The 15309-nt window shown below is 29.2% G+C and overlaps 1 protein-coding gene across 1 annotated transcript in view; it reads left to right on the top strand.

Annotated features, from left to right (window-relative positions):
- The window catches only part of LOC112595203 (potassium voltage-gated channel protein eag), a 203580-nt gene that overhangs the window by 140451 nt on the left and 47820 nt on the right, over nucleotides 1-15309 (top strand). The window contains 2 exon segments of the mRNA XM_025340329.1: nucleotides 13818-13918; nucleotides 14094-14226. Coding sequence (XP_025196114.1) covers nucleotides 13818-13918; nucleotides 14094-14226 — 234 coding nt within the window.

Below are 15309 nucleotides of genomic sequence, written 5' to 3'. Positions count from 1 at the left end.
TTAAATGGCATAATATTCGTATTGAAATAATAGTTGTTTGTCTAAAAATTCTTAAATATGGAGTTTCTAATTTATTGCGACGTAAATTATTTTCTCGTGTTCCAAGTCATATACATCAAGAATCACTGTTTATTAACGTGATCCAAATCTAATAGTAATAGCATATTATTATATTTTATGCCATAAAATATTTACTGTTTAAATATTTATACTTGATTTATCGTGCAAATTGAATTTACACTTATAAAATTATATAATATTGCCATTGTATGATGCCTTTTTCAATCTATGGTCAATAAAAAATTATTTCTATGGTAAATTTTCGTATTGTATTGATTAATATTTATACAACATAATTGTAAATATTAGATACATACATCATACGGTTTATTAACGATTCAGGACTGAACACTTTCGAAAAATATTTGTGAATATCATAAGGCTATAGATATATCAATACATATACTATTATAATATTCGAGTTTGTGCAAACAAATGATATTATTTCTATCACTATAAACGTAATTATTATTTTCGTCACACATTACTTACGCAGTATATTATTATACGATCGTACAGTATTAATTAAATGAAAGTTAAAAACCTAATGATCGTATGATAACGTTTTCCCAAGTGTTCAGCTCTTTAACAACTCACTACCTCTCGTCCGTTTCACGTGCTATAATAATATATTACATTTTATTATTATGCTCTCAATTGAGGGGGTCGTTTTTCTTTTCTCGTGATAACAGCACCATTTAATTGTGCATAGTCACTGCAGAGTCGCGTGTTTTTAATCAAATGCCATTGACGATATTATAAAAGTTTAACGGATATTTTCCCCATAATCGCATTACTTTCTTTTAACTTTTGATTAATTTAATTTAATTAAAAACAATACGGGCGGCCGTGTCAAACAAATCCCGTTTAATAAACATTTTTCTTTTAATGATTAAAAGGAACAGAAAAAAAAAGAAACAACAACGAATGGAATCCGTAATTATTGCACGTTTTACAAGTCGAATCAATAGCAAATGAAAAGCAATTATAATAATTATGCGCCGTCGCGGTCTCGTCGGTCTTAATATATATATATAACTACGGTTATATATCTCGTCTTATTCGAGCAATACAAAAATGATAATCATTGCGTCTCGAGCTCTGTACTCACGAATTTTAATTTGACGTTGAGCCCACCACCATTGCGATAATTACATTTTGCTAGGCTTTTGAGATCAGTATTACAAAAGCAATGTTTACCAAGTTTTAAACTTCGGCATTATACAATGCATATATTATTGTGCTTCTATAATTTAAGCAATTTAGTATTTGGACATAATTTTTAGAAAGACCAAATATAATTATGTGCTTTTAATATTTGTTATGTTTTCCACCGTATATAAACCATTAATTCGTATGGTAAAATAAAACGATAATAACAAAAATATAACTAAAAATGATTTCATGAATTTCATGAATATTCATTATTTATTATATATTATTGATTATGTTAAATCAATTTTACAATATCAAACAATCGTGTTTTCAATCATTTTAAATTATTTTTGTGATATTTTCGCTGTTATTCTTAGAAATCCGTAGTTAACTATTAATAATATTACTTTTATTCAAATCAAGGTCCAACTTCCCAAGTAATCAGATTCAATCAGTCACTGATCCTACTCAAATATATTACTACTCACTAGAATAGATGAAATATTATTAAGACAAATAAAAATGTATATAATTTTGAGATTTTTAACGCTCGAAAAAATATAATAAAATCTCGTATGCTGCTTTCAATGTACTTTGAACTGCCCTTGAGATCTTTGGATACAGGTATACAAACTGATAAATTATTTAACGATGTATAACATAATATTATTAAAAACATTTTTTTTTTATTTACACGTTGATTGTAACGTGCGTTCTTCAAACGTATAAATATAAATTAATGGTTACAACGCGTACGGCTCACGTTTGAAGTTTCGATGTTTGAAAAACTAAATATATAATATGTTTAGTCGTAACGAAACTTGTTAAAATAACGGTTGTGATTAAAACCACACGAGAGTGAGAGTTTTCGACGGTTAACCGTTCCAAGTCAAATGAGTTAAATGGGTATGCCTTACCCCCATTCAAACTGTAATAATAAGCGCGCAACACAAGTTATTATTTGTATCTATAATAATTAATTGACAATAATAACAAAAACAATTATGTCAAAAACAACACCAAAGTGTAATGTAGTATCCCTTCTAACTCTCTTGGTAAACACATATTAAGATATATAATCATTGGTGTGAGAGTTTCAGATTAAATTTAAAAATAAAACCAAAGCGTTTTAAATGTAAATACGAATAATACGCTATTGAAAAATAAAATTGAATTAAACGGAAAACATTATACTTTTGGCGGATGTTCTCGGAAAAAAAAGTCGATTGCTTAATTCACTAGTGCTTTTGACCAATCTTGCGCGTGACGTGAATTTAAAAGCAAAACATTCACGACTCTAATAGATAATTAATGTAATTTTATATCGAATTGATATATTTTAAGTGCGTAAGATATTATGTTTTGTATAGTTGCTTATCGTAGATTTATGATTTTAATACATTTAAATTATGCGTTATTTGTTTCATTCTACGTTTTCATTCATAAAAATAATTCGACTTAAATTGTTGGTTTACGTTTATTTATAATAATCACTTAAGTAAATTCAAAAGTTTTCCGCACAATAATATGCTGCATTAGACTATTGGTGGTGTGGTAAAATTATGGCTGGTACCACATGAATTTAACCTGGTAAATTGCGTCAGTAGAAGTCCTGATAACTTTCTAATTATGTCTAACAAGAACCAAGTAGTGCTTTAGAACCGTTTTAAACGACTAAGTTTTTTTAAGAATTATATTGTTTAATTTATAACCTCAAAAGTTTAACTAGAAAATAGTATTTAACAAACTATAATAGGTTCAAAATAGTGCTTTAAAACTGTTTTCTGGAACGTCGAGCTTCAATGTGATGCTGCGGTAGAATTGGCACTACTTGGGTTAAACTAACAAATATCATTTGACAAATGATAAATGTAGGTTTTGTTTAATATATTTGAAATAAGTATGCTATACGTTTGACGCTAGCTCCATGTTCATTGGTCAAATAACTTTGAATATTACATGAAAAATTCAAAGACAAATCTTCTTTTTTCGACTAATCATTTCTTAAATCTTTTAAAGAGATGATTATATTATACTTCCGACAATAATATTAATTTAGAACACACGTATTGACTCAAAAATGACAAAATTTGAGTTGTAACAGTTATATTTTTGAAAAACGATACAATATACAAATATACCATCACGAGAAGTTTATTATCCGCGTATATTTCAATGCATCAGAGACTTTACACGATGCGGTCACAAATGTTTAGTGTACAGACACTTGTAATAGTAATACAAGACACCGCATTGTTAATAACGACAATGTCATGTGATAAATTCACAAAAACCGCCGACACGAAAGCGTAACTTGACTACGCGTGTATATGTACAAATGTTTAAAAAAGCATAATATGAATTATATTATTTAAGATATTTCCAAAAGAAAAAATTGTTGTACAATATTGTTATGCTATATCTACGCAAGACTAAAACTTTTTATATCATAATTGTTTGTTTTTTTTTTTAATTAAATTTAATAGACTATTTACAAAGTTTGATAAATATACATGTGTTCGTGACATTAAAAATTGAATAACATTGTATTTTTCACGCATTTATAATTAACACGATTTATATTAGATAGTTAATTATAGTAATATGATTTAAAACTATATGAAGTTATAATATAAAGCCGTATCTTAAATTAAATTACTGTGTGTCATAAACTCCCGATCATCAGTATGAAATATTCGTAATTCAAAACCATTGTTTCATAAATATGTGCTTTTTTTAATATTTGTTTTTTTTAGTGTTCGTTTTTGATTTTAATAATATTATTAATATTTATTTTTCTATCGATAGTTAAATCTACCAATCGCAATAATTTCAGATTATATATAATTTAACTAACAATTTAAGTTGAAGCCTGTTTTGTTTAAGAAAAATAAGATAACCTAAGTGGGCTAAGATTAGTATATTATGTTTACTTAAATGTCATGTTATACCTATTGTGTTGATAAAACTCAATTTTTACACATTATTACGTATCTAAAAAGGTATTAAAATCACTATAATGAAGTATATATCTCAAAATTAATTAAATCAAAAGAAAAATATATTTATAAAAACCGAAAAAACCTCTGTATGAAAATAAAAAAAACGATTATTGTTTTGTTTAGTTCCGTTACTAATTTATTAATTTATGTATTTATTTATTATTTTTTAAGTACTAAAAAATAACGAAGTGATAAATAATTGTAATAATATTATAATTAACAAAAATAACATCTAAGGATAAAAAAATTTAAAAAAGCACATTTTATTACGGTAATAATAATATTAAAATTAGCAATTAGATTTCTTCATTGACTATCCACAACATCTTTGTTGTAGGTTGTAGTGTCTAGAAGCTAATTAGTGTCATAGTTGGTAATGAATAATGGTACCTACTGAAAAGACGTATTCCGTGAATAAAAAAGGAATTTTTAATAGAAAAAGAAAAAAAGAGAAAAGGAAAATGTATTTAATCTGATAGCAGCTTTTTTGAAAAAATCCATGAAATTAGCTTGAACTTTCTAGAAAGTTTAAGAGATATAAGAACAGGATAATTATCATACAGTACCTAAGTAATTTCATTTTTAATATATTCTCGGCAAAAAAAAAAATGTTTTACAGTAAACATTTTTATTGAATATGCATTGTAAAAGTTAAACTATGATAAATACTTAATAATATATCGATCACACAATACAGGTGAAAATACTTTTAAACGAATTTCCTGAACGTTTGATATGAACTTCATTTATATCAAAATGAAAAAAAAAAATGAGATATAGATCTTAACATTATATTAATGTGTAAAAATAATAATATAAATCGTGTACTTTTCAATTTTTAATCGACTTACTTTTGACGTAATACATCGAAAAATGTTTAAAGGAAAATAAAACAAATAAATACAAAAATACATTTGGGTTTATGAATATTAATAACAACAACATCACAAAAAAAAACTATTTTGTTCCTGATTATAAGTTTAAAATGGCTTGAGAGTTTGTACCATATTATAGTTTTGCTCTCGATTTTCATATAACTATAAAGTAATACAAAATGCATAGTTTACGATGTTTATATAAATAAACTATTTAATGCGATAGTCATATAACATTAAAATAATATTCTTATCAGTAATTTAAGAATATCTACGTCATCTAGTCGAGCGAAACTGTTGTAATACAGCCGCAGTTTAATGTTATATTTTTTCGTATATATCGGCTGACGTTACTTATTCAAAAACACTGATTTTGAAGAATTATAATGAAGATAGAACGTTTAGCACGTGGACTTGTCTGCGTGAAGGCACTATGGAATCTATCGTTATTATAACAATATAATGAATTGTTATTTAATTATAAAATAGTGACATACTTTTCCATTGAGACCGAAAACTCTTGAAAACAAATAATAATAATTCATCGACACAGTGGTAGTATGCGATGTACCACACAATACGACGAGGATAATATAACGCTATATTGTATGATAATTTTCGCATAGAATCATAATATAAAAGCGGTACAGTTTGGTCAAAAACAGTTTTGCGGAGTCTACTACTAAAATTTTTATAGGAGCTATCAGCCAGTCTTGGCACAGTTACCCATTCTAGGACAAAATAATTGTGATGTTAGATTTAGCAGCATAATATTACTATGATAATAGCCAATAGGTAAAACGTTATAGTTGTTGTAACATTCAGACACGTAAGAGTACCCGAATTGCCTACACAATGCGCCGTGTTACGAGAATCAAATAGAGAATTTTATTTTACGGATAATAAAAAAAAAAATCATTTTGTGATAAATGTAGAATGATGTGAGCGGTTATTCAGCCACTTACAACATAAATAAAAAAATATGACGCTTAAAGATAATTTTTTATGCTCACGTCTCATATTAAAAAGCATGCCTCCTAACTGATGTCGTCTACGTCACAATCTTATAAAACCGTACAATTAAAACTTTTAATACTTCTAAAATCTAAGTTTCTTGTATCCAATTTTAAATAACACTATAAAGGTTTTGTATTTAACTAATTTTCATTTAAGTAATATATTAATCTTTTGAACTAACGTCATTGCTTTTCAAAGCGAAACTTTAAACATAACAAGGCATAGAATCTAAAGTGACGCCAATATCTTCGGAGAACCAGAAAATAATTTTAACGATTATGGTACATTTTTTCTAATAGATACTGCAAGATAATAGTATAGAAATAAAATTATTAGCCCAATTATAAAAATAACCATATTCAAATTAAATGTACAAATACTCGTATTATTTATAATATTCTTATTGTTTATTGTTCAGTGAAGTATTTTTATTATAAATTGACAATTATTTTGCTGTTTTTAATATAAAATTCGTATTCGTATTCGTTACTTATAAGCGGTGGTTTGTATTATAAACTGAAATTCCTGTACATAGTTTTTAACTATGATTTCTAAAAGGCTGAAAGGTACATTTAATGTATAGTTTGATTATCTAAAGACTTTTAAATTTTCTTTTTGAACATTCGGCGAAATGTTTTCAAAGTTATTCAATTATGATGTATAATAATACTAAAATAGTAATTTAAGTTATTTATTAAATTCATTCTTTACCTATTCTAAAACAAAACAAATTTTCACAATTTTTAAAACCAATATATTATATTTCTTTGAGCATACCGATGTATTAATATTTGACTTTGCTAATCCTCTATCAAACTAAGATATATCATTATTATGAATTTAATCATAATATTATGCATAATATTTATTAAACCACCAGTTTGTCAAAATACATTATTATCATAAATTTCAGTTATACTAACTGATACTGTCGCATTAACCGAGATTAGGTCCGGTAAACCGGCATTTGGTTACTATATTATTATAGTAAAATATACATACGTATGAACATAATAATAATATTGTAATTCCAAATCGCCGGATGTCAGTGCGCGTGCAGTAATCGTGTTCGCGGATTTTACACAATAACGAGACGATTCTGGGACAGCTCGGCGGCGGTTGCTGACTCCGAATTAATTATAAGAATGATTGATCGCAACGGATTTTGGACTATGGAAATGATATCCTCTTCATTTACCAGCCACACCAAGCACACAATGGAGTGGCATGATAATAATAATAATAATAATATATACGCAGAGCCCATTATGCTTTGGCCGTCATCGTCGACGAAATAAATAATGAAGGATCCATTTCGTATACGTAAGGAAATCGCCGCCGCACAGAATTGCATTAAACAATAAAATAATTTTATACAAAACCATTGTCTCATGCTAATTTTCGCCTTCGACATTAAAAATAATACAAACTATATTATAATTCATCTGGGCTATAGTATAACTTATTAAACAATCCCTGATAATTCAATATACTAGATGATAACATTACTATGTATACAAAATAAATAAATGGCTTAACTTTCCATATATCTTCGACACATTGTTAAAATTACCTTGTAAGTTATTTTATTTGACTGTTTCCCGTTGATTAACACTAAGAAAGCAGGCGTTTATTCAATGAAAACAATATGTCTTGATAGCAAGGTGCATACTTCGACGTGAATCTCTCCAATACAACATAAAAAAAAAAAAAAAGTTGTTGATAAACGTCACCTGTAACCCACCTGGAATTGATTAATCCACTTAAGTGGCAGATTGTGACTGCAGGCTAACGATCGATATACTTTCCGTTCATACGGTACTTAGAAAATAACAATTGTTGTTCGAGTTTTGTCACTTGAAAAACAGCGTATTGGAAAAAAAAAGTTTTAGCTTTAATAAGTGCCTTGAGAGACGCCGCTAAACGAAGAGTAATTCGGGAGACTACATCGGTGCTCGTAAATCATTCAGACGGATTTCAGTGCCAAACAACTAGCGCCGATAAAATGAACAGTTTTAAAAGTTAATTTTAATTTTTCATTGGTTTTTATTTTTGTTATTTTTATTATTTCTCTGTATCGTAAATACCTGATACAGCTTATTGTGAAATCTCCGACACAAATATACGATTTTTATTTGGTAATTCGTAAAACAATATATTGATCAAAATCAAAACTACTCCATTGAAATATTTATTATTAGAATGTTTCATGTACGTTATTTTTGTTCGCAATTATTTAGAATAGAAAACAACTTAAATAGGTTATAAAATTATTATATTTTTTGTAAACTATTAATGTGGTATTGTGTAAGATATACGGATGTCGAAAACGTTTTTGAAATATGTATATTCAAATTTCTGTATAACTACTTTTAATCAAACAACAATCTTCTATATATTACAGCAAGTGCAGTTCAATTTTTAGCTTTCGTCTCAATACTATAATAATATAATAATACAGACATAATAAAAACACTTTTACGAAATATAATTAACACGCTTATGTACATATTACGCCGTTGAATAAATATTTGATATATGTAAGTTTGAATAATTCATTGCCGTGGTTATAATAAATTCTATGTACTTACAAATGGCGTATTAATGAAAAGTCAAACAAACAGACTCGTTGACTAACTAAACCCATCACAATGGGTACACGACCGATTACATTAAAGTAAATAATAGGCGGTATTGTTGTCGTTCACGAAATGCCACTATTATTTTCCGATTAGCGAAAAGAAAAATGTTCGCCTGACCGTAACATATACATATTATTATATGTATGTTGTATAATCGTAGGTCCATCGTGTAACAATCGCATAGTATGTACTGTAACGTTTTGTTTAGTTTGCATAAGATCATATTTCAACTATTAAAATAATATTAACTACATAATGACAATCATAACATTATTCATTGATATATATAATATATATATAGTAAACTGTATTTTTTTTAGCATGCCATTTTTTTGTTTATTATAGAGAGCCTTATTACGAACATATCGCAAATAATTTCTTGACAACTATTGGTAACAAACAGTATAATAAAATGCAATGATAATAATATTAAAAATATTAATAATAATATTATATTCCATATTATGCTATGAAATAAAGGCTGTGCAAGAAACGATTCGATATTGACAATGACAATAACGACAAATTTTATATTCTATCATATTTTGAATGAACGTTTCAATGAAATAATATGTTTATTTAAGTTATTTTTAATCTATAATAACATTATGTTTTTTTAATCCTCGATTCGTAGATTCGGGAATTATTATTTTTAAAGTTTTCTAGTTAGGTATATTCTTATCAAGTGGTAATGTTTAATTTAAATAAATTAACCCGAACCATTCAACAATTAAAAGCATAACAATTGGTTATTGATAAAATAATCTTTCCTTAGTTTTTGAATTTTATTTTTACGCTTATGTATTACGGAATAAATCATTATATTATTATTATTATTATTATTATGCCATTTGATCGATTAAATTTGGAAAAAAAATAATCAAAAGTATTTTATTTTGCTTTTCAATAAAATATAAAATATTATGTATTTTTCAAACCGAGTTCGTCCCAAATGTTTTTCCACTCTATAGTTAAATCCGACACGATTATACCGCAGCTGCATATCATAATGATATACGCGTCACACAATATGGATCGGCCTCATCCGCCCATATTAATAATATATTATCACGCACCTACGCGGTCGCTTCGACGGCCACCTGTGTCACGCGTACTCGAAAACACTATATGCATAATATTAAATATATTCGACGATTTCTACGACATCATTACAATATGTATTGTTATAGATCGCGAACGAAAAATATCTTGTCAGGACGTTGTGGCGTTACACAAGCAATGGGAAGATTATCGAGATCAACTAAAAAATTAAAAAACTTATATTTAAAAAAAAAAAAAATTCTTTTTCGCGGCCAAAACCACATTATAATATGACGTCGACGAAGTGGTTTCCCCATTCACGGGTTTCGCGTGAAAATTGATCGGCAGCCGCTGTAAATATATGAACAGGCACGCACTGTCACTTACTGCCGCCATAGCAGTATCGTCTCTATGCCGTTCGTTCGAAACAACCTATTAAGTGGTGGCAGGACGTTAAGGGGTGATGGGTGCGGTGGTGATGTTTGAGGAGGCGGGAGAGAGTGTTCGGTCGGTGAAGGGATGAGTGTAGACGGTCGACGGTGGTAGTGATGGTGGTGGTGGTGGTGGAGCGAGCGAGTCTCATACAGATCAATAGCACCCGTTACACTTGGAGGGGTTGGTGCAATGGCGGGGAAGGCAACACTCGGCCGGGCGGTGAGAGAGTTTCCGTAAAGTCGTTTAATCCGTTCCGTAGAGTGCGCGCACACACAACGGAATTTTTCGCCCGCGTATATAATTTATATATATATATATATGTGTGTATGTATGTGTATGTGTGTTTATACATATGCGCGGGTCCTTTGCGGGCACCGTTCACGCGTGCTTTCCACGCGGAGACGGAATTTTTTTATTTATCTCGTTCCGTCCAAAACGTTTTCCTGCGATTATTTTTTTCTCTTCAATTTTCCCGTTCTTTCGTTTCGTTTCTCGGAAGTCGCGCCACTGCCGTGACCTTTGTATATAGGGGCGCCGCTCGCGCACCGGTGTATAGCGGCGTAGCGGTTGCGGCGGCAGTGGTGGTGGCGGCAACGGCGGTCCACGACGACGGTTATTGACCCGCGCGCGTGCCTCCCTGTGACGTCATTCGGATTCTATACGACGTCACGGACCGTACACACGTTCCATCCCCGTGTTCACCGTCATCCGTCGCACCCGGATCGCTCGCACAACCCTCCTCCCCAATAACCCTGACACCGCCTACACCGGTTATGTACGGGGTATACCCAAAGTAGGTTGCCTCAAATCCCGGACCCCGATATACTCGCGGCTCGCCTAATGTGGCGCAAACGTTTAACGTAAAGCTTCCCGACGGGGTGTACAGCACCCGACCGGAAATGCCGATTTCGATTTTTACCCGAAATTCAACCCCTCCCTTATCATATCGCTAATGATTATGACCAACGGTTTTTACGTGCGGTAAGGGTAGGGATGGGAAATAGGCCTAAGATCGAGAAACCGACCGTTTGTCGTCCTTTCGATCTTCGCTCACGGACGAGTACCGTGTTAGTATTATACTTACTGTTATCGGGTGGCGTTTGTTGAGATAATATTCCACTGTTGACCCCAATTACGAGTTTATTTGTATAACTGACACACACTCGCACACACCGCCTTGTTTTTCTTTCGGTCCATCGATCGGTGACAAGTGAAGCGCGATATATATATTATGTACTAATGAAAACAAATGCTCCTCGACGACGCGCTTATAAGCCACTCCGGAAAAGATTATCAAATTATTATATACCTTGCGCTCGACCCAACGTGAACACTACATCTGAGCACCGTAGTTGAATAAAACTTGGCTTATTTTTACACTTAAAAAATAATATATTTTAGTCGGTCGTGACCCCGTTAACGAATATTGTTATCATATCGTTTTTCTTTTTGCATTTACAGGTATCATTGACCATGATTATATTATATAATAATAATATTATGTATATCTACCTAACAATAATCTTACGTTTCGATCAAATAGCATCATTAATCGATTGTTACAACATTTTTTTTGTTTTTCGTACTGTTAACGTGAAGTTTTTAATTATTGTATAGTATTAAATTCTTTAAATTTTAAAAACATAAAAATGCAAGGCATTTTTTAATAACTAATATAATAAGCAGAAACAAAATAAAAAAAAAACAGAATAACCGATTGCTATCTTATAAAAACTATAAATTAAGTTTTTTTTTTCACGTTGAACCAAAGTATATGATTTTTAGTTACTATAAATTAGAAACTTTTACGAACCTCAATTCTGCGCACACGTTCTTGAAACATACGCAAGCAAACTTAGTAAATTACCAATATTTAATTCTTTAAAAACGAATCCCCTTAAAGTAATATCAATTTTATCTGTTGGCTTACACATCATATTAGCAATTTCTAAGCAATAAACTGCTTTGTGCAGCAAATTAACGAATGGCTTAATATTTCAACGTGTATATAACTCGTTGGTATAAGATATTTCCAAAGAAATTACTAGAATTGAAATAACGAAATCATGGGGTTTTTGAACCTCGACTAATAACATAGTGGTGGTTGGATATTATCCCTAACCTTATAATAATATCATTTTTATAAGATCAAAGTATAATATAACAACTATATAATTGTGTGATACATGGTTTGCGTGTTTCTTGACATTGAAACATTTCATAAAAACACATGAACTTGATACAAAACATATATCATACGAGATGTTTTCATGATTGGATTTATTGGACTTTTATGTTTACGCTGACTGTTCAAATTTCTACACAAACAATAATATGTTTAAATACATTAATATTTCTATACACTATAGAAATTTTATGTTCATAATATTTATATTTTACTCAACATAATATACGTATAATGCAACTAATGCGAGTGTTTAACTTCAGTTTCTTAATCAATATTGCGTATAAAAAGTTTAGTTCCTAATTATTTGTCCAGTACTACAAAATTAAAAAAAAAAAAAAAACTTAAAATGTACCCATATACTTTTTACAATATTGCTATAATAATAAACGACAAAGAATTATAACATCATATTTTGTTATTTTCGCGAATATTTAATAAAATGTATGAATAATGAGTTAACGAGCCTTAATCTGTTCAACTTGCAACCTGAGGAAGGAAATTAGACTTTTTTTATATATTCTTCTTTTATAATACGGAGAGAACAGATTTGTTGTTGCTAAATTAATAAATTTATAAGTATGAACAATAAATATAAATGCCATGTTATATATTTATTAATATAAAAAAATAAAACATTTGTTTTGGTTTTCTAAAAATAGACAGAAATTAAAATAATTCAGACTATATTAGAATTTTGTTATTTAGTAAGCACCATCTGCTACATAAAAATTAATATTTCTGTTTGTGTAGAAATTCCGTTCTAAAACCATGCCTTCTTTTGCACGCATTATAGATTTACATATAATTATGAACACCCAATAACAGTTTTTGGAACAAAAGAAGTTAATTTTACAATACATTTTGACGTAATTTTGTCTCATAACTATATATTACAGATTCATAACAGTTATACTTGCTGAAACTGTTTGTACTTTTCATGTTAATATGCCAATTATATTTTATAGTCAACCGTAGTTCTAGAAGAATTTATGCGATTTCAAGAAATTAAATTTTTTAATATCATTAAAATTAATATGCTTTTGAATTATTTTTTGATACACTCCTTGAGAAAAAAAAAACATTAAACATACCTAATCTATCTAGGTATGCACCCTGCGCAAAGCGTTTTATAGAATAAATTAATTAATATACATAAAAAAGTGTTAAATACGTTTAATTTAGATTTATTTATTCCGAAAAATTAAGCAAATGTTATATAATATTCTAAAACGTATTATGATAGTTTACTTCAAAAACATAAAAAAAATATGTATTTTTTAATAATGTTGCTTATATGTTTAATATTTAAAAAATAAAATAACATAAAATAGTCTATTATGTAATTATAAATTTTCTATTCAAATATTTGTAATTTTTAAAATACGTTTATTTTCGCTTACAGCAGATAGCAGCTTCCTTTTGGCCAATGCTCAGATTGTCGACTTTCCGATCGTCTATTGCAACGAGTCGTTCTGCAAAATTTCCGGATATAATCGGGCGGAGGTAAGTATACTCACTATTTACACTTGCCGACTGACAACAATTTAATAACTATAATGGTGATTTTTTTCATTATTTCAATTACGATATACATAAATCAATAAATTAATATTTCCTTTTTGAATATTAACATAACAACTCGTTGAATTATATTGTTTTTCCCCGTCACCACACATAGGTGATGCAAAAGTCATGCCGATGCTCGTTCATGTATGGTGATCTCACGGACAAAGAGACGATATGCAGAATAGACGAAGTGTTGGAGAGCCACTACAACGATCAGTTCGAAATTTTGCTCTACAAAAAGAACAGTGAGTGTCTAAGCCGATGTGTAATGTTTTAGATTCCATAAGATCGGCACGAACTGGTAACATGATATTATAATAATGTGCAAAATGCCGAATCTCTAAGATAACCATAAATTCAACCACGACCACTGTCTTTGCAACCGGATTTTAATTTCTGTCGATCGGTGATCGAATAGATTAAAAAATAAAAATAAATATATATCTACGTTATTCTAACGACAGAATGTTAATTAGCCAACTAGTTCCGAAATTAACGTTTTTGAACATCGACATTTTACGGTATAAAATGCGCGTAGTCGGTGGTCCGTGATTGTCATGGTGTTTATTTTGTGATGCCATATATTATATTTTTGGCTTGCGAAATTGAACCTGGGATGATTAATATAATGTATATAGGTACAACGTACACACGCATATTATTTTACATAACTACAAAAAATAAATTGCATTATTATTTAAATATGCATCATGACCAAAAAAACACAAGCGCAATTTATACGCATTTGTTGACCATCAAAACTATTTTTCCCCACCAATAACATTGGAAAATAATTCGAAATACCTCGTTTACTATAATAACGATGATAAATATAAATATTTATGACAGGGTAGTACAGTTTTTAATGAAACGCATGTCGTACAACTAACAAAAATGTATTTTAGTTAATAAATTAAAACTTTTAAGGTACCTAAAATATCGGTTATTTCTAATATATAAGTATAAACATTAGCCATCACATAGATTTTAAAATGTTTGTTTCCATTACATCTCGATTTCTTCATACAAGTTTCACGGTGCCATTCCTCAAATATTGATTATATTATACAAAATGATTTAACAATCATTATCAACCATTTCTACCAATTTAATCGTTTTATCATATTGATGAATTAAAATTTGTGTTTTTGAATTTTTTTTATTAGGTTTTAATGCCATTTCAGAAATATCTTGAAATGATACTTACATTATATTCTTCAAAAAGAACCATTTTTTTTTTTTTTTTTTTTTTTTGTTAATATCAGTTAATCGAAAGATTTTTTAAATATTTAGATGTATACTTATATATTTGATGCATGTTTACTTTA

Source organism: Melanaphis sacchari, unplaced genomic scaffold (assembly GCF_002803265.2).
Source record: "Melanaphis sacchari strain LSU unplaced genomic scaffold, SCAv2.0 Contig261_pilon_pilon, whole genome shotgun sequence".
Lineage (NCBI taxonomy): Eukaryota > Metazoa > Arthropoda > Insecta > Hemiptera > Aphididae > Melanaphis > Melanaphis sacchari.
The sequence above is the reverse complement of the archived record's forward strand: the minus strand, read 5'-3'. Positions and strand labels throughout refer to the sequence as shown.